Source organism: Rhinoraja longicauda, chromosome 9 (genome assembly GCF_053455715.1).
Source record: "Rhinoraja longicauda isolate Sanriku21f chromosome 9, sRhiLon1.1, whole genome shotgun sequence".
Lineage (NCBI taxonomy): Eukaryota > Metazoa > Chordata > Chondrichthyes > Rajiformes > Arhynchobatidae > Rhinoraja > Rhinoraja longicauda.
This window is the reverse complement of record NC_135961.1, coordinates 41,536,644-41,563,780: the sequence shown is the minus strand read 5'-3', so window position 1 is coordinate 41,563,780 and position 27,137 is coordinate 41,536,644. Positions and strand designations below refer to the sequence as shown.

Sequence of the window (27,137 nt, the reverse complement as noted above, 5' to 3'; positions counted from 1 at the left end):
CTTTCTACACTACTGGGGGGCATTTACAATTGTTCGAAACTAATTAAACTACAAACAAGTATGTTTTTGGTGTGTGGGAGGTAACCCGAGATCCCAGAGAAATTCCACGCAGGCCACCGGGAGAAGGTATAAATTACGTACCGACAGGCCCTGTAGTCAGGATCAAACCCGGGTCACTGGTGCTGGAAGGCAGCAACTGTACTGCTGTGCCACCTGCCTCAGTTCTGTCACCCTAATCAAACAATCTAAACCTTGGACTTTTCAGGTTAATCTTCCCAGCTTTAGTAAACTGGAGATGGTTCCAGATTTCCATTACCTACTGTTGAGAACCTTCATCTTGAATAGCAAACAATGGCAGTAACAACCTGTGCAAATGGCACCTCAAATGTCGTAAAGCATCCCATGGAGCCAAATAGGAGTGTTTTTAATCAAAAATATGCTATTGAGTCTAAGAAAGAGATAATGCGGGCAAATGTCTGGAGGCTTGGTGAGAGAGGTAAATCTGTAAGATTTGTAAGTACCTCAAAGGGAGAGATGTAGTGGAGCTGCAAATCAGTGGTCAAGGTGGCAGTGGATATGTGGATGGAAATTTCAGTTCTGTGTCAAGCACAACATCTAACCTGCATACAATTTGACCAGAAATAATCATGAAAATGACACTCATTTCCACCCATCACCAATTTCTAATGCACGTCTAAATCTTCTCTTGCGGCAGGGCGAGGTTTGACGTTCTACACAACTTTTCCTACTCCACAGATGTGACCACACCAGATGTTTGGCAGTGAGTGTGGCTGCAGGACTTCCTGCCATGGCTCCACCATGGAGAGCCTGTTAGTACACAGGGTAATGTTGGCTATTATGTGGACCCCTGCACTCCTTCACCACCCACCCACTACACTGCGACAGTCAGAGAAGGGGTGTAGTGGCCATTGTTTGGCTTGCCACCACTTCCTCCTCTCCCCCCCCCCCCCCCCCCCCCAATCCCTCCAACCTCCTTTCCATTATGACACCTCTGTTTGACCACGGGTACGTTTCTCCCAGTAGGCGGCACGGTGGCGCAGTGGTAGAGTTGCTGCCTTACAGCACAGACAGCGCAGGAGACCCGGGTTCAATCCTGACTAAGGGGGCTATGCAGACGGAATTTGTACGTTCTCCCCATGACTGCGTGGGTTTTCTCCGAGATCTTCAGTTTCCTCCAAACTCCAAAGACGTACAAGTTTGTAGGATAATTGGCTTGGTATAAATTTAAATTGTCCCTCATGTGCGTAGGATTGTGTTAATGTGTGGGGATCGCTGGTCGGCACGGACTCAGTGGGCTGAAAGGCCTGTTTCAGCACACTATCTCTAAAACTAAAACTAAAGTAGAACTATTAACATTTTGACCTATGTTGAAATAATTGAGAAATCTCACCACTTGTGCAAGGGTCAAGATATTCCATCAACTGCATTTTGTTTTTCCAACCCCGCTGAGTATCCACCAGAATGAGCATAGGAGATAGCGTTACGTAAGGCATTAATAAAATATACAACTCTGGTAACAGGGCAGCATGGTGGTGTGTGGTAGAGCTACTGCCTTGCAGCATCAGAGACCCAGGTTCAATCCTGTCTACAGATATCGCCTGTATGGAGTTTATACGTTCTCCCTGTGACCCCATGAGTTTTCCCAAGTCTGGGATTTTACTCCTTAAGAGTGCAGGAGGATGAGGGGTGATCTTACAGAGGTGTAGATGAACATGAGGGGATTAGATAGGGTAAATGCACAGAGTCTTCTATCCAGAATAAGGGAATCGAAAACTAGAGGACATAGGTTTAAGGTGAGGGGCGAAAGATATAATAGGAACCTAAGAGGCAACTTTTTTTACATTAAAGGTGATGGGTTTATGGAACGAGCTGCCAGAGGAGGTAGCTGAGGCAGGTACTTTCACAACGTTTAAAAAACATTTGGACAGGTAAATGGATAGGAGAGGTATAGAGGGATATGGGCCATATGCTGGAAGTTGGGACTAGTGTAGATGGGACATGTTGGTTGGGGTGGACAAGTTAGGCAGAAGGGCCTGTTTCCGTGCAGTATGACTATGACTATGACTCTGTGCATTTCCCCAATCTAATCCATTTACCTGTCCAAATGTTTTTAAAATATTGTGAAAGTACCTGCCTCTAACTTTTTCAGTCAGAGAGTTGTAAATCTGTGGAATTCTCTGCCTCAGAAGGCAATGGAGGCCAATTCTCTGGATGCTTTCAAGAGAGAGTTAGATTGAGCTGTTAAAGATAGCGGAGTCAGGGGGTATGGGGAGAAGGCAGGAACGGGGTACTGATTTTGAATGATCAGCCATGATCACATTGAATGGCGGTGCTTGGTCGAAGGGCCAAATGGCCTACTCCTGCACCTATTGTCTATTGTCTGTCCTGACCCAAAACGCCACCTATCCATATTCTCCAGACATGTCCTGCCAAGTTACTCCAGAATTTTGTGTTCTTTTTGTAAACCACATCTGTAGTACCTTGTGTCGACATATTGGAGGTACATGTTTGAAGAACTGAAATATTTAGCACAGGTCTTACTTTAAAGATTATGGGGCAATTTCTTTCAAAATCAAAGTGATATATGTGAATAAAGATTTGCCCTTCCTCCCCAAGACCAGATAAAGTTAGGAGATGATTGGGAAGGACTGGAAGTCAACTAAGAGACTATCTTTTTTTTTGGTACCCCTAAAGTCAAATTGCATTATCTCTTTGATGATAATCTCCATTCAGCCATGCAAGGTGGGCGTCACGATGGTGCAGCGGTGGAGTTGCTGCCTTACAGCGTCAGAGACCCTGGTTCCATCCTGGCTACGGGTGCTTGTCTGTACGGAGATTGTACGTTCTCCCCATGACCTGCGTGGGTTTTTTCCGAGATCTTCGGTTTCCTTCCTTGGTGTAAGTGTAAAATTGTCGCTCGCGTATGTGGGGTAGTGTTAATGTGCGGGGATCACTGCGGAATCAGTGGGCCGAAGGGCCTGTTTCCGTGCTGTATCTCTAAACAAAACAAAACTAAACAGTCTGCAACCATGGTCTGAGCTTCCAATTACTTTCATTTTCTTTCCAATAATTAAACCAGGAAGAAATTCCAGACCGTTCTGTTACAGAGTGATGATACCTGGAAATTCAATTCTGTATTCTCCTTAGTTTCTGAACAAACCTTGTAAGAACATGAATCATAATCAACAAATTCATGCTATCATTTCAAGTGACTGAAAATGCCAGGGTATATTCTAGTTCATCTGAAATTTATTAGGCTAAGAATTTTTATTTAGAGCCTGGTACAACTCATCAGAAACATAATTTTTAAAACCCAATAATGAACTTCAACATCTAAGTACAGGCGTGCAGGGCTGAATTGTCCACCTCAGAAGAAGGTGCCAAGTTTATCCCGGATGATACTGGAAGAAAAGTTAAATGCAACAAAAAGTAAGATTAGTGCTGATGTGTACTTTGTCACCAGGGCAGATACAATGGGCCAAATGGGCACATTTCTATGCTAGATATTTCTATGAAGGCAGGGTGATTAAAAGCAAAACCGGTGCACATAGCATGAGCTGCTGCAATGTCTGCAAATGCAAAATATCCAAGCACAAATGTCCAATGTGTGATTGGTGTGCTGGCTACACTGTGCTTTAGAATGCTTAGCCTATTATCCTGAGTTCCCGCATATTTTGAGGGCCCTCTGTTTCTAACCTCCCCACCCCGTTCCCTGGCAATAGTCTGGATAAAATTGGTCCAATTTGTTTCAGGATTACCATTAAAATATTCATGTGACCCCAATGCAGTTCCAAATGTTGGACGATAATTATTACCGATTTTTGTTTTTGTGGTGGGTGGGTGTGTGAAAAGAAGGGCCTCCGAGAACTCAGTCACATCCTTGCCCATCACAGGCCACGGGCCTTTTTCAGGAAAGCTGGGAGACTGGGTAAAATGGAAGGGACACGTGGATGACGTACAATTGGAAAAAGCACGAAAGTTATACATTTTTTTAAATGTATAATTCCTGGTCAGCCATCCCTGACCTGACCTTGGCATTTGAATGTAAAATTGCAAACCAGAGAAGCCATTTTAAGTGTGAGGGAGGATCTGAAACATAAGAAAGAGAAGGTGCTTGCCTTTCAGCCCCTGTGTCTGCTTTAACATTCAAGAAGATCATGAAGGATCATCTATCTATGTCTTCCGGAGATGCTGCCTGATTGCCGAGTTATTTATAGTCATACATTACAGAAACAGGCCCTTCAGCCCAACATGCCTGTGCTGACCAAGATGACCCATCTACACTAGTCCCGCCTGTCCGAGTTTGGTCATATCCCTTTAATATCCATGTACTTGTCCATGACTTTGTGGAGTGTTTCCAGTAAGATCATAGTCAATCGTGTACCTCAGTGGCATTTTCCTGCACTGATCTGTTAACTCCTTTAATATCTAAAAAATTATTAATCTCTGTCTGCAATATATTCAGCACACAAAAAAAATAACACTTTTTGCAAGGGTGCAAATTATATTCATTGGTAATTTCAAAGGATCTCAGAAATTGGGCCCTTTAGACTTCTTCTGAGATGAAATGCATAAATTTTGAGAAAAGGTTCGCCAAATTCTTATGAATGTTTGAATCCTTGGTTTCGGCTCATTGGCCTTCATTAGTTAGAGTATTGAGTATAGAAGTCGGAGGTCATGTTACAGTTGTAAAAGACATTGGTGAGGCCACATTACGAGAATTGTGTTCAGTTTTAGTCACCCTGTTATAAGAAATATGTTGTTAGGCTGGAAAGGGTGCAGAGAACATTTAAGGGGATGTTTCCAGGGTTCAAGGGCCTGAGCTATAGGAAAAGATTGTGCAAGCTAGGACTTTATTCCTTGGAGTGAAAGAGGATGAGGTTTAAGGTGAGGAGGGAAAGATTTAATAGGAACTTGAGCAACTTTTTTTACAAAAAGAGGGGAAGGTATATGGAGCGAGCTGCCAGAGATTTTGACAAGTAGGACTAGTGTAGATAGGGCATATTGATCAGTGTGGGCATATTGCGCCAAATGGCCTGTTTCCACGCTGTACGACTGTATGAAATATCACTTCTTGGAGATATAGAACCAGTAAAGTGCGGCATCAGCATTTGCTATCAATAAAATGTGCAGCAAATGTACCAACTCTTTTTTTTCAGAAATAATTTGGCTGTACAGTATTCACAAGCAACATAGTTAAAAAGAAAAGCAGCCAGCAAAGGAGGACATAATAGCAGTATCTGTGAAGCAAAATAAAAAGTTACATAGTGTGTTCTCCTGGCCTTACCTGTTCCCAGAATGGGACATTTCTCACAGATTGTGCCCCAGGCCTTGCCAACGCTGCAACAGCACATCTGCTTGCTGAGCTGCACAGACAGAGGGTGCATGCACTGCTTTCCTGCACTGACAAGTCGGTAGCAGGGCCCTTTCTCTTCAATTAAAAGATTTTCGGCTGCAGCAGAAATAGAAAAGGGAGGGAGGTTGCCAGAAATGATCTAAGAGAAAACAAAACTGCAGAAATTCCATCACCAGCTAACAAGGACAGAACAGCAAACAAGCTGAAACAAAACAACAAACATTAAGGCACAACAGTGTGTGTGTGTGTGTGTGTGTGTGTGTGTATGGATGTGTGTATGTACCAGACTACAGCCCCAAGACTTGAAGCAGACAATGGCAGCCACCTGACAAATACATAAAAAGTGTTAAGCTCTGTGAAAGGTTTGCGTGCACTAAACAGAAATGTGCAATCCACGAGTTCTCTTTACATCCACCTGTGTTAGTACAGCAGCAGCTTTAGCATTCAGGAGCAGCACAGAAAACCGCTGTTATGCTCTTAACAAAAAAAGGAATCAAAACTCCTTTAAAAAACAAAACACAGCACTACCTCTGGGCCACATTATTGGAATACCTTTGGCATGCTTGCAAACCAATCCACTTCATTCAGTTTTGCAGGCAATTGGGGCAATTTTATTCTTCACTTCAATCTGCATTTGGTTAGTTAAAATTAGACAAACTGCATGTGCAGAATATTTACGATCTGTTAGATTGTCATACCTTCTTGTCAAATAGATCTATTTAGGCCAAGCTATCAAGGGACCATATGTGAGGCTTTAATCCTACTTTTGTCAAATATAAGTGGAACCAGTCTGTATTCATGAGGATTATCAAGCTTGGTCTGAGGAAAAGCTCAAGCTGTCAGACCACTGTGGCCTTTTGCACATCCCACTTTTGAGTCTTCAAACAGTGGACAAGAAGCTCCTGAAATCGGTCAACCAGCCCTGTGGAGTCAAACATTCATTCTGGCTCGAAACATTGAAAAGTAATAGGGTGGCCGCAAATTAGGAGAATATGAATCGTGAAGCCAAATATTCTTACGGTACAAAAATCAAAGTAGCTCCCTCCACCTCTACATCAAGTCAACCTCAGCAGTGGCATGGATTAGGAATGGTTAGAAAGCTAATGTTTTTTTACATTTTTTTCCATGACATTGAGTGATATTGGCAAGGAAAGCATTTATTCCCCATTCCTCAAGGCTTTGGATTGAAAAGCATACTCAACCATTTTAGAGGGCAGTTAAGACCAAGTATAGATTTCTTTTTGTTAAGTACCTTAAAGGGCCAGAGGTTTATTAATAATAATCCAATAACTTCATGGACACCATTACAGATGCTTACTCTTTATTCCAGATTTTTTTAATTTGTTGAATTTAAATGATCTAACTGTTGAACTGGAATTTGAACTCATCCAGATCCTTACTTGAGGCCTACGATTATTAATGGAGCAATTTAAACACAATGCCAACCTTTGAGGGAATTGCCTTCCAACAGAACCATGAAAAGGGAGTGTCCTTAGCATTCCTTTTGGAACCAGTCCACATATTCTAACCATGACCCAATTAGTCTATCATTGCCTTCAATTATATTTAGGAGGAGAAATTTGTGGAGACATGATGAGTGCAAATGGTCAACAGAAAGCCCAGTTTTGTAGCTCTCCACGTGACTGGTGCTTAGTAGAGTTTGATGAAGCATTTGCAATCGTGTTGCTCAATATTCATCATCCGAAACAACTGTGTGCTTTTATCAACACCCAGAGAACATAAAGCTACCACTTACCATTTTTGTTTTGAAGAGATCGTGGAATTTTACACAGGCATATTATTAAAATGCAGAACTTATTTTGAACTCATACCTTGGTTCTCTCACATTAGTGACAGCATTTCATAATTGAGTCACAGCCATAAGCTAACACCAATTGCAACAGAGTTATAAAACAAATCCATTTTGAATTAGGTTTCACTCAATTCCCATGGACATTGTGTTGCTTTTCATTTTATTTTATTGTCCAGTACATAATATCGTTAATATTGTGTACTGGCCAATAAAATAAAATGAAAATTATCATACTTTAAACCTTAGATGATCATTGCCTTTTGTTCCTTATCTTCTGGCAAAAACTACAATGTTGCTCAAAGTTTTCAAATGGCAATAAAGAGATGTGTATAAAGATACAAGAGGCAATGGGAACAAACCTACCCTCAGTAACTTGCACAAGACGTGCGCCATTATGGAAGGTGTCCATTTTATTGACTAAATGGAGCCAAATTTTGATAGCGAGAGCAAACTCAAGATTGTATTGTGCAATTAATGTTAGCGGCCAAGATTGATTTTGTACCCACAAATTTACTCTGCAATTGAGAAAAACACAGATGCCAAACTGCACCTTTTTTCACAAGAAGAGTAACCTTGGCTCCCCCCACTTGTTTACTGCTTTATGTTCTGATAAAATGCAAAAAGAGTATTTAAATATACCAAATTAATGTTTAGGATTTCTAACTGTGGTTGGAATGGGTAGTGTAGTCCTTTGTGTTGTTTTTGTTATATAATCATAGCTCTTAACTAAGTACTGTGCTGTCATCAAGAATGGTTTGCTTTTCATTGTTAGTATTGTTTTTATTGGCTTGCAAATATTACTCCTGACAATTGAGGACAATGCAGGGGAGAGAGAGACAGAGAGAGACGGAGAGAGACAGACAGAGAGAGAGACAGAGAGAGACAGAGAGAGACAGAGAGAGACAGACAGAGAGAGAGACAGAGAGAGACAGAGAGAGACAGAGAGACAGACAGAGAGAGAGAGAGAGAGACAGAGAGAGAGAGAGAAAAAGACAGAGATAGAGACAGAGATAGAGACAGAGATAGAGGCAGAGATAGAGACAGAGACAAGGACAGAGACGGAGAAAGAGACAGAGAAAGAGACAGACAGACAGAGAGAGAGATAGACAGAGAGAGATCGATCTGGTGCCTAGAAATAGAGCGATACTCCAGTAGAAATATGATGGGTTAAATAATCTCCTTATGTATCTTAACCATTCCATTACACGTAAGACATGTTTGTCAAAATGCCATGTAATAATCTTATCAGAAAAAAATGAATTGAATTGCAGCAAAGATAGCAATTGTCTGAGGCACTGGAAAAGGGCAGTTGTAGGGAGTGGTTGTTTATTGGACTGGAGGAAGTGAGTCAGTGGCATTCCACAAGGTTCAGTGTAGGAACCACTGACTTTCTTATTATTTATTATTTACTCGTGTGCAAAATCTGAAGAAGACTAGAATGGGTGACAAGCAGTGAGCAGCTAATGATAGCTGTCAGGAGGAGTTAGACAGTCTGGTAATGGGGGGTGGAAACATGATAGATAAAATCTCACAGGGAAATGCAAAGTGACCTACTTTGGTAGAACATGGAAAGACAGCACAATAAACATTATGATGAAGAGTCATTAACCTGAAACATTTAATTAGTTTCTTTCCCTGTGCAGATTAGACTGACCTGCAGAATATTTCCCGCATTTTGTGCTTTTATTTATTGCATAAAAGGTGCAAATCTAAAGGATGTGAAAGGACGGTTAAACATTTTTTCACCCTTGAAAGGATTGTTTAAAACCATAGAGCGCCCAGGATTTTATACTGAGAGGCACAGGAGTATAACAGGACAAGGTTACAGTGAACCTCCAAAAGGCACTGGTTCTGTAGGGTATTGTGTAAAATTCTGGGCAGTGTATGTGCGGGTACAGAAATTTAGAAGGATGGGTTCTGTGTATGAAGGTCTTCAACTATATAGACTGACATAACACACTTAAAGCAAAGAAGATTGAGAGCAAAGGTGAGTCATATGTGCCAGGGAGTAAGGAGCACTGGCAGATCCACCATAGAACAGCTTGGCAGACAGTAATCTCAGGGAACTCCTCCTGACTAGGGCTTCCGAGATGTCCTCGTTTTTCAGAAAACGGGGCTTCCCCTCCTCCATTATAGATGAGGCTCTCACTAGGGTCTCTTCTACATCCCGCAGCTCCGCTCTTGCTCCCCATCCCCCCACTCGCAACAAGGACAGGATCCCCCTCGTTCTCACCTTCCACCCCACCAGCCAGCGGATCCAACATATCATCCACCAACATTTCCGTCACCTACAACAGGACCCCACCACTGGCCATATCTTCCCATTCCCTCCCCTCTCTGCATTCCGCAGAGACCGTTCCCTCCGCAACTCCCTGGTCCACTCGTCCCTTCCTACCCAAACCACCCTAACCCCGGGCACTTTCCCTTGCAACCGCACGAGATGCAACACCTGTCCCTTTACCTCCCCCCTCAACTCCATCAAAGGACCCAAACATTCTTTCCAGGTGAGACAGAGGTTCACCTGCACCTCCTCCAACCTCATCTATTGCATCCGCTGCTCTAGATGTCAACTCATCTATATCGGCGAAACCAAGCGCAGGCTCGGCGATCGCTTCGCTGAACACCTGCGCTCGGTCCGCATTAACGCCACTGATCTCCCGGTGGCCCAGCACTTCAACTCCCCCTCCCATTCCCAGTCTGACCTCTCTGTCATGGGCCTCCTCCAGTGCCATAGTGAGGCCCGCCGGAAATTGGAGGAGCAGCACCTCATATTTCGCCTGGGCAGTTTGCGGCCCGGTGGTATGAACGTTGACTTCTCCAACTTCAGATAGCTCCTCTGTCCCTCCCTTCCCCTCCTCCTTCCCAGATCTCCCTCTATCTTCCTGTCTCCACCTATATCCTTCCTTTGTCCCACCCCCGACATCAGTCTGAAGAAGGGTCTCGACCCGAAACGTCACCCATTCCTTCTCTCCCGAGATGCTGCCTGACCTGCTGAGTTACTCCAGCATTTTGTGAATAAATCGATTTGTACCAGCATCTGCAGTTATTTTCTTATCCTCCTGAAATGAGTTTCTGCACAGTAGAGGAATGCAGAGGGAAATTTCATATCATCTGAAGAGATATCAGGCTGGTCTCCATTTTATTTCTCTTTATTTCGAAGTCAAGAGTTCTTAAAATGAGATGACACTCATCAGGAAATACAGAGATGTTTTTTTGAGCCACTTCCATAACGAGTAGGGATTTATTAATTCACATAGAATTATAGTCTTCCAGCGTGAAAAAACGAGTCTACACGAGTCTACACGAGTCCCACATGCCTGTGTTTGGCTCATATCCCTCTAAATTTAACCTATCCATGTACCTCTCTAAATGTTTCTGAAATGTTGTGATAGTGCCCGCCTCAACTATCTCCTCCAGAAGCTTATTCCATACACCTACCACCCTTTATGTAAAAAAGTTGGCCGTCGGGTCCTATTAAATCTTTCCCGCCTCACCTTCAACCTATGTCCTCTGGTTCATGTAGGAAAATAACTGCAGATGCTGGTACAAATCGAAGGTATCACAAAATGCTGGAGTAACTCAGCAGGTCAGGCAGCATCTTGGAGAGAAGGAATGGGTGACGTTTCGGGTCGAGACCCTTCTTCAGACTGATGTCAGGGGGCGGGACAAAGAAAGGATATAGGTGGAGACAGGAAGATAGAGGGAGGACTGGGAAGGGGGAGGGGAAGAGAGGGACAGAGGAACTATCTAAAGAAGTCAATGTTCATACCGCTGGGCTGTAAGCTGCCCAAGCGAAATATGAGGTGCTGTTCCTCCAATTTCCGGTGGGCCTCACAATGACACTGGAGGAGGCCCATGACAGAAAGGTCAGACTGGGAGTGGGAGCGGGAGTTGAAGTGCTCAGCCACCGGGAGATCAGGTTGGTTAAGGCGGACTGTTAATCCTCTGGTTCCTGATTCCCCTGCTCTGGGTAAAAGAGTGCATTTACCCTTTACAATCGCCTCATGATCTTATGCGCCTCTGTAAGATTCCCTCCACATCTTCCTGCGCTCTAGGGAATAAAGTCCTAGCCTTCTCAACCTTTTCCTATAGCTCGGGCCCTTGAGTCCTGGCAACATCCTTGTAAATGTCACGATCATTGAAGGTGAACCTCTGCAGCAGGATGTGGACTAGTGGTGTACATCAGTGTTCGGTGCTAGGTTGTCATCTTGTACAATTGCTTTGAGTCAGTGGACTGATCTGACTTTCCTTGGTCCACATTCTGTGTAGTCACACTGCTGCGGCCGACTTCATCAGCAAGTGTGTAGAGGAGTGCTTGGCGAAGAAAGAAATCCAAGTGTTCCTCAACCACAAACCATGGATGAACTGTGAGGTGCAATGGTGATGATCAGGTCCGCTGCCTACAAGTCAAATGATCCCGAGCGGGACAAGAATATTCGCTATGATCTTCGCAAAGCCATCAAGAATGCCAATACCAGAACAAACTTGAGTCGCAGTATAATCACTTGGACACCCGCAGACTGTGGCAAGGTCTGAATACTATAACTGGCCGCAAAGCAACATCACTGGTGATAGTGTGGCCCTACCTGATGAACTTAATGCATTCTATTCTCACTTTGAGCAGAAGGCCCACAGGGCGATGACACTGGTTCCATCAGACCCGAGTGCGCCACTTTCCAGTGTCACTGTCGCAGAAGTTAGATCGGCCTTCCTGAAGGTGAACCCACAGAAAGCAATTGGCCTGGACAGAGTCCCTGGCCGCATCCTTAGGAACTGCGTGGACCAACTAGCGGGTGTGTTTAGACATCTTTAATCTTTCCCTACTCTGTTCCGCGATACCCACCTGCTTCAAGAAGACCACTATCATCCCGGTGCTGAAGCAAAGCAAGGTCTCATGCCTTAACGACTACCGTCCAGTGGCCTTGACATCCACCATCATGAAATGCTGGAAACGTTGGTTATGGAACGCATTAAATCCAGTCTACCAAACAACCTTGACCCATTGCAGTTCGCCTACCGCCACAACCGGTCCATAGCATATCCCATCTTCCTGGCCCTTCATTCATTCCTGGAAACCTAGATTCGAGAGACCCCTATGTTAGACTTCTATTCATATACAGGTCTGCTTTCAGTACCATCATCCCATCCAAGCTCATCGCTAAAATCGTGGAACTTGGATTCAGCACTCATCTCTGCAACTGATTGCTCAACTTCCTGACCAACAGACTACAACCAGTGAGGATAAGTGACAAATCATCCTCTACGATAATCCTCAACACTGGTGCTCCACAAGGATGCCTTTGCGGCCCTCTTCTTCATTCCTTATACACCCACAACTGTGCAGCCACATACAAATCCAACTCAATTTACAAATTCGTAGACAATATCACTGTGGCGCCCTGATATCAAATAATGACAAGATGGAGTAATGGAAGGAAATTGATAGCCTCGTAACCTGGTGACAGAAAGATGTTGTCAAGCTGGAAATGGAGCAGAGAACATTTACATGGATATTGCCAAGATTCGAACGCCTGAGCTATCGAGAGCGGTTGAGCAGGATAGGACTTTATTCCTTGGAGCGAGGAGGATGAGACCTGATCTTATAGAGGTGTACAAAATCATGAGAGGAAAAGATCAGGTAAAAACATACTTTTGCCCAGAGTAGGGGAATCAAGAACCACAGGACATAGGCTGAAGGTGAGGGGTGAAAGATTTAATAGGAACCTGAGGGGTAACCTTTTCCCATAAAGGGTGGTGCATGTATGGAACAAGCTTCCGGAGGAGGTAGTTAAGGCAGGTATTGTTGCAATGTTTAAGAAGCATTTAGATAGGTATATGGATAGGATAGGTTTAGAGGGATATGGACCAAACGTAGGCAGGTGGGACTAGTGTAGAATCGACATGTTGGTCCGAAGTGCCTGTGTAGGAGCCATTTGTGTTTATTAGCTGCCTTAGCATATTATATTATTTTGTATCTTGCTGCATTATTTTTGGACACTTGGGGGTTGTCGTGAGATGAAAACATATATGGGCATAATGGGCATATATGGGCTGGGAGGAGCCAGAATTATGAGTATATCTGGCTATGCAGAGATGGGAGGGGTCGGACACGAAAGAGCCATGGCTAGATACAGTTCTTACCAGACCTATGACGGGAGAAATACAAATCTGTTTGTATCGCTACTTCAATAAACGACTAATTAAACTGAAACGTCGTGAAGATCGCTCTGTTGTTGTTTGCGTCAAGGACGATCACTCCACTCCTCCGTGAAGGTGGCAAGCGGAGAGGACTTCAGTGGGAAAGACTGAAGTTGCCACTACAGCCTGTTTCCACACTGTATGACTATGACTTTATTGGAAATAGAGTGGGAAATAGAGTGCGTTTAGAGATGATCCAATAATTGGTTGCCTGGCGTTTACATGGAAGAAACCTGCAAGCTGCAGGAAAGTAACAAACCGATTCGCTGGCCGGAAAAGCAGTCCAGAGAAGAGTGAGGTAATGCTTTTGAAGAGAGAAATGAGACGTGGTAATGCATTTTAAATGGTAGGATTTTAATAAGCGTAGAGGAACGGAGGAATCTTGGACACATTATCCACAGCCCTCTGAAGGAAGCAGCACTGGGAGGTAAAGTGGTCAAGAAAGCATGTGAAATACTTTCCTTCAGTGGTTAACGTACATGGTACGAGGCCAGGGAGGTCATGTTAGAAGTGTACAAAGCTGGAATACTGTTCACCACATTACAGGAAGGATATGGTAGCACTGGAAAGTGTACAGAGGAAATTTATGAGGACTTTGTCAGGGATAGATTACTTTAGTTATGAGCTAAGATTTACTTGGCTCAACTCTCTTCACAACATAGGAGGCGAAGGAGAGATTTAATTGAGGCATATCAAATTGAGAGGACTAGACATGGTGAACAGGAAATACTTTTTTCCATTAACTGCAAGACTAATAACAAGGAACCCAGATTTATGGGATGAGAGGGATGTCGAGGAATTATTTTCTTTCCTCACAGCATGGTAAGTGTTGGGGTGAGTTTTACTGATTGAATTGGTTGAAATATATATCTTGGAAACAGGCCTTTCAGCCCACTGAGACCAGCCAACCATCGATCGCCCGTTCACACTAGTTCTACGTTATCCCACTTTTACATTCACTCCTCAAACACATGGCAATTTACAAAAGCCACTTTGCCATGCAAATCCACATGACTTTAGGATGTGGGAGGAAATCGGAGCATCCAAGGGAAACCCAAGTGATGACAAGGAGTATGTGCGCATTCCACACAGACAGCACCCGAGGTGAGGATCAAACCCAGATCTCGGGCGCAGTGAGGTACCAGCTGCATGATTATTTGAAATATACCCTGGGCAAACACTGGAAGGGCCGAGTGCTGGCCAGCATGAAAACAATTAGCCAAATGGCCTCCTCATGAACTATCATTCAGGATGTAATTTTGTGATATGTAACTTCTTAAAAACAGGTTTTTAGTGCCAAGTGTAACAAATCCAATTTTACGGGTTTATTCACGACATGCGAAATTGTGCAGAAACATTTTCTTTTGAACATATGTATGGGATAGGAAGCATAGCACAGCCCTGTAACAGGCTGGTACCCATTACAGTAATAGAGATGGTATGAAATTTGATTTATTCACAAAATGCTGGAGTAACTCAGCAGGTCAGGCAGCATCTCGGGAGAGAAGGAATGGGTGACGTTTCGGGTCGAGACCCTTCTTCAGACTGATGTCGGGGGTGGGACAAAGGAAGGAAATAGGTGGAGACAGGAAGATAGAGGGAGATCTGGGAAGGAGGAGGGGAAGGGAGGGACAGAGGAGCTATCTGAAGTTGGAGAAGTCGACGTTCATACCTCCGGGCCGCAAACTGCCCAGGCGAAATATGAGGTGCTGCTCCTCCAATTTCCGGCGGGCCTCACTATGGCACTGGAGGAGGCCCATGACAGAGAGGTCAGACTGGGAATGGGAGGGGGAGTTAAAGTGCTGGGCCACCGGGAGATCAGTTGCGTTAATGCGGACCGAGCGCAGTTGTTCAGCGAAGCGATCGCCGAGCCTGCGCTTGGTTTCGCCGATATAGATAAGTTGACATCTAGAGCAGCGGATGCAATAGATGAGGTTGGAGGAGGTGCAGGTGAACCTCTGTCTCACCTGGAAAGAATGTTTGGGTCCTTTGATGGAGTTGAGGGGGGAGGTAAAGGGACAGGTGTTGCATCTCGTGCGGTTGCAAGGGAAAGTGCCCGGGGTTAGGGTGGTTTGGGTAGGAAGGGACGAGTGGACCAGGGAGTTGTGGAGGGAACGGTCTCTGCGGAACGCAGAGAGGGGAGGGGATGGGAAGATATGGCCAGTGGTGGGGTCCTGTTGTAGGTGACGGAAATGTTGGTGGATAATATGTTGGATCCGCTGGCTGGTGGGGTGGAAGGTGAGAACGAGGGGGATCCTGTCCTTGTTGCGAGTGTGGGGATGGGGAGCAAGAGCGGAGCTGCGGGATGTAGAAGAGACCCTAGTGAGAGCCTCATCTCTGCTCCCCCTCTGTGATTTCTCCTGCCCTCCTACTCTACGACCACATCTTGAATACTACTGGTATGAAATTTGAGTTGGGCATAGACTGTAACGAAGGATGACAGCATAAATACTGCTTGATATGCATCCATCCCCATAATTCATGTCCAATAATAATGTCCTTCATCCCTACCCAAATAGAATCTCTCCCCTTCCTTCCCCACTGGAAACTATCCCATGATCCACCAAACTGTTAGAGTTCGTAAGATGACCTCTCAGTTACTGCACTGTTGTCTTTCATGAATCGATCACACATCATCTGGAAACTCTTGGTGAGTGGTTGCGAGGGAAGAAACAGGTCATATTTTAAGAATTACTCAAACCCAAGTTCGATAAGCAGAGTTCAATTTTTGAAGAGCTTGGATCAAATTTTAAGTACAGTCCTCCATAACCAGTACTTACGGACACAGGCAGTGTGTGAAGAAGCAGGAACAAACCCGGGTTCGCATGTGCACCTGTAGCTGCCTGGAGTATTCAAACAATCTCCATGTGGGCACACACCTTGGAGCTGGCATTCATTTATATCTATAAGCAAGAACGAGTCCATAAATGGGCATCCAGGATGGACAATGAGGCCATTTAATGACACCAAAAACTATGCAACCAAATAGATAAATACGATTCATGCAGATACGTACAAATGGCAAGGGCTTGGAGAGTGGAGGGCAAAGAGCCTGTTTCTGTGCTTACAACTCTATGATTCCATAATTATATTGCTTTATTTAAAAGCTTTCAATTATTGCAACGTGTTTTTATATTTTGGTTAACTTTACTATATTAAAATAAAAATCAGGCTTTTGTTTAAATTGTTGATTGCAATTCTGATGGTTTTTAAATGTCTCTGGATGTTATTTTAAAAAAATGCTAACCATCCACAATAAGCAATGCTCCAACCATAGATTGACATGCTGGAATAACAATGGGTCAGGCAGCATCTCTGGAGTAAAAGGATAGGTGACGTTTCGGATCGGGACCCATCTTCAGACTGAAAGTAGGGGGCAGGGGGGGGAGGGGTTGAAGAGCTGGAGACGAGAAAAGTCCAGGACCGATCAGGGCTGGCAACAAATTACCTCAGGCTGGGTGGAGCCCTGGCAGGCCCATTGTTGGCCAGGGAAGGTGTGATCTCCAGAGGGACACAATGTGATGAACTGTGCAACTGTAAAACAACTAGGGTGGAGGACAGGCGCCATGGGAGAGGGGAGGGGAGGGTTAGTAGAAGTTACTCAAAATTAGAGAATTCATACAGCTGCGTTGTACGCTACCCAAGTGGTCTATGTATGGGGTGCTGTTCCGCTAATTTGCTTGTGGCCTCACTCTGGCCAAGGAGGAGGCCCAAGACCAAAAGGTCAGTGTGGGAATGGGAAGGGGAGTTGAAATGGATGGAAAACGGGAGATTGGCAGACCAAATGCAAGTGTTCAGCGAAACGGTCGCCAGGTCAATGTTTGGTCTGGCCGATGTACAGGAGCTCACTTCGGGAATAACAATTTCCCTCCACTAACACTCTCCTCCCCCTAGCAGAACATGTCCTCACCCTCAACAAATTCTCCTTTGATTCCTCCCACTTACCTCTAATTAAAAATGTAGCTATGGGCACTCACATGGGCCCCAGCTATACCTGTCTTTTTATCAGTTACGTCGAGCAGTCTTTATTTCAGGCACACATGGGCCCTATCCCTTAACTCTTTCTCCACTGCATCAGGACTGCCTCCTGCGCCCTTGTAGAATGCCTGGACTTTATTAACTTCACCATTAACTTCCACCATCTATTAGAAGCCTACCTACTCCCAGTTATCTGGACTCTTCTTCTTCCCACCCTACCTCTTGTGAAGATGCTATTCCTTACTCTCAGTATCTCTGTCTCTGGTGTTCCATACTAGGACATCATACATGTCCTCATTCTTCAGGGAATGTGGTTTCCCCCCTTCTGTCATAGATGAGGCCCTCACACATATCTTTAACAAAACTGTAGTGTACTGTAGTTCTGCTCTCACTCCCCCTCCCCCCAGGCACAACAAGGATAGAGTTCCCCTGGTCCTCGCCTTTCACCCCATCATCCTCCACATCCAACACATTATCCTCCAAAATTTCCGCCACCTCCAACGGGATCCCACCACTGGTCACATTTTCCCATCTCCACCCCTTTCCGCCTTCCGCAGAGACTGTTCCCTCCGCAACTCCCTGGTTAACTCATCCCTTCCCACCCAAACCACCCCCTCCCCAGGTACCTTCCCCTGCAACCACAGAAGATGCAACACCTGTCGCTATACCTCCTCCCTCGACTCTGTCCAGGGACCCCGACAGTCCTTTCAGGTTAGGCAGAGGTTCACTTGCACCTCCTCCAACCTCATCTACTGCATCCATTGTTCAAGATGTGGACTCTTATACAACAGCGAGACCAAACGCAGTCTGGGCGATTGTTTAGCGGAACACCTTCGCTCGGCCCGCCTGAACAAACCTGATCTCCCAGTTGCCAGACACTTTAATTCTCCTTCCCATTCCTACACAGACCTTTCTGTCCTCGGTCTCCTCCGTTGCCAGAGTAAGGCTAAAAGCAAATTGGAGGAACACCAACTCATATTTTGCTTGGGCAGCTTACAGCCCAGTGGTATTAATTTTGATTTCTCTCACTTCAGATACCCTCGGCATTCCCTCACTCTCTATTCCTCCCCCACCCAAGTCGCACTAGCTTCTCATTTTCACCCTACAAACAACTTACAATGACAGCCATTCCTTCTCTCCCGAGATGCTGCCTGACCTGCTGAGTTACTCCAGCTTTTTGTGAATAAAACAACTTACAATGGCCTGTTTCCTTTATCATTGTTACTTTTTTGCATATCTTTCATTCATTGTTCTTTATCTCTCCACATCACCATCTATATCTCTCGTTTCCCTTATCCCTAACCAGTCTGAAGAAAATAGACACAAAAAGCTGGAGTAACTCAGTGGGACAGGCAGCATCTCTGGAGAGAAGGAATGGGTGACGTTTCGGGTCGAGACCCTTCTTCAGACCTTTTCTCGACCCGAAACGTCACCCATTCCTTCTCTCCAGAGATGCTGCCTGTCCCACTGAGTTACTCCAGCTTTTTGTGTCTATCTTCGGTTTAAACTAGCATCTGCTGTTCCTTCTTACACAAAGTCATGACCTTTCCTTCTTAAGTTCTCAACAGTAAAGTATATCTCAAAAATGTACTCTGTATTTGTTTAAACTGACCCAGGTGGCAAAGTTCAGGTTTCTTTGATGGAAAGGTTCCACCAATTGTTCATCAGTAAATCACATCAGTGCGACAGCCAGGATGATATTTCAATGTAAAGGATCGGGTTTCTTCCCCACCCCCCCCCCCCCCCCCCAAAGTTTTCACTGAATCCAGCATACAACATTTATTCTTATGCAACATTATCATCAAAGCACTGTTCAGGTCTTCAAGGGGTTTATTATGTTGGACATAAACACAAGCTAAAATCACAATAATTTTGTTTTGTTAAGAGATTTTTTTGAATAAAAGATGCAGCACTGAAGCAGATCCATGGGCCCACCGAGTCCATGGCAGCCATCGATCACCCGTTCACACTAGTGCTATGTCATCTCACCTACGCTTCCACTTCCGACACACAAGGAATAATTTGCAGGCCAACTAATCTATAAACCCACACGTCTTTGGGACGTTTGAGAAAACAAGAGCAGCCTGAGGCCACCCACCCAGTCACAGGGTGAACGTGCAAACTCCACATAGACAACACCCAAGGTCAGGATCGTCACCTCGGGATCGGGCTTTATGAGGCAGCAGCACAAGCAGCTGCACAATTCTTTTGTTCGGCTTCTTTTGTTGTAAAGCTGACTGAATGAGACTGATGCTGGCAATAAAGCATTCTAATCATTATCCAAATGGCCACAAATTATGTAAAAACTCCGTTAAAATAGAAAGTAGGTCTATTGCTTATCATTTACACACAGTCCTTTGAGTATTTATGGTTTTGATTAAAGAATGTGCATAATTAATTAACTGTACTTTCACTAACCTAATTTTCACTTGATACATAGTGCCCTGGAATGTTAAACACATGGCAACTTTAGCAGTCGGAAACAAACCCGTGCTTGACTCACTACCACAGTCTGTCCCAGGGATTCCAGGTTTGACAGCTCAACGCTTTATTCTTTCTTCACCTCAGTCTGAAGCAAGAGATGGGAAGAGAGAACGTGTTGCTTTATCGACAGGCAGACACAGTCGGAGCACAGCTAAGGAGTCTCCGCATAAAGCAGATTCTAAAAATAAAGTTGCCATGGAAACCAAGAAGGAGTTGTGGATATATGCGCTGAACTTTTAATTCATTCTCTCCTCCTTAGATGGCGACCGATTTGGGTGGATCACTATGGATCTCGATTCACCCCTAATTCTGCCTGCCACGCGTTACACAGAATCGAGTTGTGGGTAGAGACAAAGCAGTCCAGCCTGTTCTATAATGAGTGCATCTCATCTCATTAATTTTCTGTGTAGGAAGGAACTGTAGACGCTGGTTTACGAAGATAGACACAAAATGCTGGAGTAACACAGCGGGATAAGCGGCACCTCTGGATAGAAGGAATGGATGACGTTTCGGGTCGAGACTCTTCTTCAGACTGAGGGGAGGTCTCACTCTGAAGAAGGGTCTTGACCTGAAACGTCACCCATTCCTTCTATCCAGAGATGCTGCCTGTCCCGCTGAGTTACTCCAGCATTTTTTGTCTATCTTCATAACTGATCTGGTTTTGCCCCATTCTCTCCCTATATCCTCATGCTAATAGTACGAACTTTAAACACTTTAATTGCTCCTGATGTAGTTAACTCCAAAATGCCTCAGAACATGTCTATGTCTATGTCTAACATCATAAAGTTCCCAAGTGGCTGATGCCCTACTGTGATGAGCTGGTAGTTACCTTGGGACATCTTTTACACCAACCCATAAGTGGAATTAATTTCTCTGCATTTACGCTTAATAATTTTTCTTTTATTCAATCACAGCCTGTAGGCATTGGTGTATCTTTTCTCAACTGTTAGTAGTCATCTTAATTCCATTTGGTTTACTAGATTATTTCAGTCATTAAGGATAAATCACAATACTGTGGTTCCAGGATCATATATGAGACAGACGTATCCAATTTCCTTCCAAAGTGGAATCTAGTAAACTCAATATCGACAGGCAGAGAGAGACATGTGGAGCACAGCTAAGGAGTCTCCGCATAAAGCAGATTCTAAAAATATCACTTCTGTAGTTCCAACATTATTCTTAAAGCTTCTTATTCTAGAGTTATTTAATTTGTTGAATTTTAGGCCCAGTTATGAAATTTCATCTCACAGCTCCAAATTACTTATCCAGACATTTGGATTGTTCCTCAAATTACATAATCATTCTGCGAACAAATCAACTCTAATCCCTCTCTTTCAGGGAAGAACATCCCAAAGATACAACCTTAATTGAGAGCTGCATTCTTTCAGCTTAGCAGTTTGGATAGTTTTTCCCATTCTTATTTCATCATCTCACCCAATAGAAGTAATCTGGTAAGGACTGCAGTAAAATAGACACAAGGTGCTGGAGTAACTCAGCGGGACAGGCAGCATCTCTGGAGAGAAGGTATGGGTGACATTTCGGGTCGAGATCCTTCTTCAGACTTGACCTGAAACGTCACCCATTCCTTCTCTCCAGAGATGCTGCCTGTCCTGCTGAGTTACTCCAGCATTTTGTGTCTTTCTTCGGTCTATACCAGCATCTGCAGTTCCTTCATACTCAAGGATTGTAGTAAAACCATTTGACGGCAATTTTAATTTTTCCCTATCTGCTGATGTGCTGACTGTGAAAGTCCATCTGCGCTCTGAACTAGTCTGGTCACAGAGCCACAGGCCACCTTGCCCTGACTTCATATCCGCTTCATGCATTGCTCCATTGCCAAGTGAAGATCATCCTGTTTAGGAACCCTAGGTAATTTGTTAAAAAACAAAACTGACATCTTGACACAGCCATATAAATACACCAAGATATGACTAATGGCTTCTGCCGTAGAGATCTATTGCGAGTGGATTTTGCTGTTATTGCTCTCTGAGCAATATTAGGCAGGAAGGATTGAACTTTAGAAATGATTGTTTCCTTGTCTACCTGGAGCAACAGATGGAAAAGGAATGGCAGCATTCCCTTAACAGCAGACCATCCAGCCAAGTGATTGTATTTCTCATTTCTCCAAGGCACCCAAGGAAAATCACCCTCTTTTTGCATGGGGTCCAAATCAGATCATTAACCGGATTGCTTATTGGATGCATCCAGTGGTGAGGTAATCAAAAATTAAAACTGCTGTGACATGCTAAAATTAGAGAGCACTTTCTACATGGCCAACTTAATGTGGCATGGTTCTGCATTTTTGTGAAAGCACACACAGAACCTCTTTCAGTAAAATGCACACCACCGCACTCAGTGCTGAAAGCCAACCAGCCTGATGGCATCTTAAGCATAAAGTGTAAAAAAGTTTCATTGAATGAATGCCACCAAAGGCCAAAGTGCGGGCTACACCTGGGGAAGAAGCATGTAATCTTCTGTCCTGAGAATATAAAAGCATAGAACGGTACAGGAGAAGAACTTCCCCGCACACTAACGCTATCCTACACACACTAGGGACAATATACAATTTTATCAAAGCCAAATAACCTACAATCCTGTACGTCTTTGGAATGTGGGCGGACACCGGAGCAAAGCTACGCGGTCACAGAGAGAACGTACAAACTCAGTACAGACAGCTCCCGTGGTCAGGATTGAAACTTGGCCACTGGCACTGCAAACCAGCAACTCTACTGCTGTGCCACCGTGGTGCCCCTATCATATTTGCTTCCACTTCTGACTGCATGATCCAGGCACCCACCACTCTGGATAAAAAACATGCCCTGCACATCTCCTTTACATTTTCTTCATGATGACCTTAAAGCTATGCTTTCTAGTCTTGGACTTTTCCACCCTGGGAGAAAGGTTTTGACTGTCTGCCCCATCTACCCTCTCACAATTTTTTTAAATTTCGACCAGATCTCCCCTCAAACTATGACATTCCAGATAAAACAACTGAATGATTCATTAGTGAATGTTTTATACTATTGACCTATGGATTTGAAGTGCCCTGGTAGCCCCTCGTTACCCACCTCTCCCACACCCCTCCTCCCCAACAACTCGTTCACACCATGTCGTGGGGAGGAGAGGAGTGAAATGTGAAGGCAGAGGAAGCAATATAGAGTTTAGTTTAGAGTTTAGAGATACAGCGTGGAAACAGACCCTTCGGCCCACCTACCATTCCTACCACCAATCACCTGTATGCAAGTTCTGTTCTTCCACTTTTGCATCCTACATACTAGGGGCAATTTACAAAAGTCAATTAACCAGAGAAGCCAGAGAAAACCCACACGGTCAGAGAGAATGTACAAACTCTGTACAGACAGCACCCATTGCCAGGATCAAACCCGGGTCTCTGGCGCTGTGAGGCAACAGCTCTACCGTTGTACTCCCCATGATATGTGGAAGGGGACAGGGGAGAGGGAAAAGAGGGGAATCGTATCCCTCTCTTTGGCTTGACATTTCATTCATTGTCTTCCCTCCTAATCTGACACCCTTTTGTTTCCTTTTCATCTCTATCTTTTGTCACTTTCTCCATGCATTGGCTAATCAAAGCCCCCTCACATTGCACTCGTCAGGCGTTGTCCCGCCCCCACATCTTTTCCTGCATTCTCACCATTACAACAACCTGTCTGAAGAAGGGTCCCGACCGGAAACGCCTATCCACATCCTCCAGGGGCTCTGCCTGACCCGCTGAGTTAGTCCAGCACCTTCTGGGTTTTTTTTCCAAATAGTATAACTGAGAACCAGTGCGACACACAGCAGAGCCTCAATTATTCCCTCCCAAAAGAATGAAATTAATTGCTTGCTCTTACAAAGAGCATCAGGCACAGTGAGAGCCAAATGGCCTTCTGCTGCTCTGTATGCAATTTCATTATAACTCTGAAATGAAAAAGATACTTAAAAGCAGTTCTTCCACTCAGATCAATGAATATAATCCTGCATGAAAGATTATTTAAACCAGATATCCATGTATTTCTCAGAATGGTTTCCTGCCAAGCACAGCAGCCATAGGATGCATGAGGATGTTGACTTATGTAGGCATGCTTGGCCTTGTTTAGTTTAGATTACCAAATCCATGCCAACCATCAATCACCTGTTTGATTCTTTGGGGTACATACCTCAAATTAACAAGGATATGTTTTGCAATAATAGTTAATACTCCCCTTGCCATTCTTAGGAATACGCTGTGCCAAATTTCCCGCAATATATTCTGTCCAGCCTTTTCAATTTACAAAATTTCGCTTAAAGTATTTTCCAGGAATGCAAATCTTTTGAAAATTAAGGAATGGCTGTTTAGAAGGAGACCATTCAACCTACTGTAACAATACCAGCCCAAAAGCTAAATGGTAGATCTTCCAACCTACCTCACTGCAGACCTTGCTTTTTTTTCTAACTGCACTTTCTCTATAACTGTAACACTATTATCTGCAACACGATATTTGGCATTCTGATATAATTTTTCTTTGTACTACCTGTTGTCTTTGTGCATGGCTCAATTGTACTCATGGATGTTTGATTTATCTGAATAGCATGCAAACAAAGCATTTCACTGTATCTCAGTACACTTGACAATAATAAACCACTACCAATGCCAATAACTGCAACCTAACAACCCGTTTTTGCAGTCTGTATTTGGTGTTCTTTTACCTGACTGCCCTAACATATTTTTTGCAGTTGGAAAATGCTGAAAAGGCCATGAAAAAGAACAGAAAGGTAGAGTTCCACCTTGTATTTTAAATATCTCCCAAGTTGATGTTTCCCTATATTTAAATAATGTGAACAATCCTCATAATATGATACAAGGTGCTAGAGGAACTCAGCGAGTCAGACCTCAAAATATTATGGTTAACGAAAATAATTGAAACCTCTGTAATATTAAACAATCCTTTGAATATATGAACTTTATCGCTAAAATTTAATTAAACTGCAATCATCCCTCATCTAATATATTTGTTACTTTATATGGGGGCTCGATGGGGAAAAAAGCGAAAGAGATTGCTGAAAGTTATTAGATAATGCATTCTTCACCCTGTAATATTTAAAAGAGCAGCCACAGGTGCTGCATAATAAAAGAGAATTGAAGATAAAATTGGAGCGGGTTTTGTTCTAGGAGGCACTTTGGTATAAAATGTTAAACAGACCCTGACAGTTAAAAGGTAATACCCTTTAAATCTGTTGTATGCTTCATGTTTCTATGAAACCCTGCATGGTGCAATGGTGTCAAGTGATTTGGCAGCAACCGTATTCATCAGTGTCTGGGTTACTTGATGGACATCATCTTTTTGTGTCAGTTGCACACCCCAAACTGCCTTGTTCCCCTTCCTCTTACATATTTAATGTGAGGTTGAAATGAGGGCCTCTCATGTAAAATAAGCGTTTCAAACAGCATTTATTATTTACAAGGCACACCCGTGAAATCTGTTAATTGGGCATATTTTAACACTTACCCTGACAATGTGTAGCATTAACCTTCTTGTAACCCCGGGGACACACCACCATTTGTCCATTTTCTGGAATAGGAAAAGCTGAAATTGAAACAAAATCAATAATTATTGAAACAAACAATAATTAACAATCAACAACTGTGATTATTCACAGAAACGCCAAGAAATAAATAGTGCATTTAAATCATTGTCAAATCACCGACAATACTGCATCCTGCAGCACTGCAAACACTGTAAACACTTCAAATCGCAGCATTATTGCGTGGCAGCAATGGTCAAACCCACCTGATTTGGCTGGAATGTGATGTATAAATCTCAATCACTCTCATCTCCACTGTGCTGCATCACACGGGGTGCTGCTCACCAGGCAACCATTTAACATGGATTTGTGTGGGACTGCCTCTCCACAGCTTCAGGGACGCACGCACAAGATACCAACCAGACAACATGAGTGACTCAATTCTTTCTAACCAATTAGACACCACCACAGGGGGCTCAAGGGTGAAGAATTTTACAGGAAGCCCTGTGAGTGAAATTTAGCAATAGGATATGCTGCAAATGTTACATTTTCCTGTCGACCAGTATGATTTACTGGCATTTTATGCTTTACTTGGTAATGAATTAAAATGATAATTGGGAATGCTAGAAATGCACAGCAAGTCAAGCTGTGTTTGTGGTAAGAGAAACAAAATCACTGTTCGCAGTCATGTTGAGTACTGGATGTTCCGGGCTTCGTCATTCACTGTCTATGTCTTGCCGTGGTTTAACTTCATAAATTCATAAGTTCGTAAGTGATAGGAGCAGAATTAGGACATTCGGCCCATCAAGTCTACTCCGCCATCCAATCATGGCTGATCTATCTCTCCCTCCTAACCCCATTCTCCTGCCTTCTCCCCATAAGCCCTGACACCCGTACTAATCAAGAATCTCTCTCTGCCTTAACTCCCCATGTGCATCACTTTTCACTTCTCTAAGCTAAATTTCACCTGCTATTCCTTTACTCACTTTACTGTTGGTCTACTGTTCCCATTTTTTCTGTCGTGTCCCTACCTCAGGAAAATAAAACAGACGCTTGCATTATAAAAGAAAGACCATCATATGACACAAATAACATGCACTACAGCAGCGATTCAACAAAATTAGAAATAACCAGTTGGGAGAAATAAACATTCCTAGGTCAACTTGACAATCTTGAAAGCATCACTTCTTAGGTTGCTCTCCTTGTTCCACAGTTGGCTTTTCTATGCCTGTCAACAGCTGGACCACAATGTTTAACTTGTGCAGGAAGGAACTGCAGATGCTGGTTAAACCGATGAAAGATAAACTAAAGATGTTTAACTTGTTTTCTATCCAAAAATCACCACTGCTTCCTAAACCAATTGCCATTTCTGATTATCCCCAATGTGGAGCACACAATCCGAGCAGATATTATAGTAAGCCGATGAAACAGCCTGCAGCAAAAAATAAATTGCTGGAGTAACGGTAGGCCAGGCAGCATCTGTGGAGAAAAATGGACAGATCACTGCACTGTCCTTTGCCTCCACGGATCCTGCCTGACCTGCTGGGTTCCTCCAGCAGTTTTATTTCCATACTCCAGCATCTGCGCTCTCTTGTGTCCAGATTAAAAAGCCCCCAGCTTCGGAAACAAAGCAGCTTTATTTAAGACCAAGAATCGATGCCTGGAAGTGCTGCACACCATCTTCATGCCGATTCCAGACAATATTATAAGCAGCAAGTAAATTATTAGACAATTTCTTATTCCCATTTTTGATTTTTGATTACAAGTCTCAATCATTTAAAATTC

The 27,137-nt window shown here is 43.8% G+C and overlaps 1 protein-coding gene across 7 annotated transcripts in view; it reads right to left on the bottom strand.

The window, feature by feature from the left end:
- Positions 1–27,137, bottom strand: part of LOC144596672 (latent-transforming growth factor beta-binding protein 1-like) — a 289,705-nt gene that overhangs the window by 158,039 nt on the left and 104,529 nt on the right. For 3 of the 7 annotated variants that reach the window (XM_078405313.1, XM_078405317.1, XM_078405320.1), the window contains 3 exons: positions 25,337–25,414; positions 16,169–16,291; positions 5,309–5,473 (listed from right to left, as the gene is read on the bottom strand). In XM_078405313.1, the coding sequence (XP_078261439.1) occupies positions 5,309–5,473; positions 16,169–16,291; positions 25,337–25,414 (366 nt within the window). The remainder of the gene's footprint in view (positions 1–5,308; positions 5,474–16,168; positions 16,292–25,336; positions 25,415–27,137) is intronic. The other 4 variants (XM_078405316.1, XM_078405318.1, XM_078405315.1 and 1 more) reach the window with 3 other exon arrangements.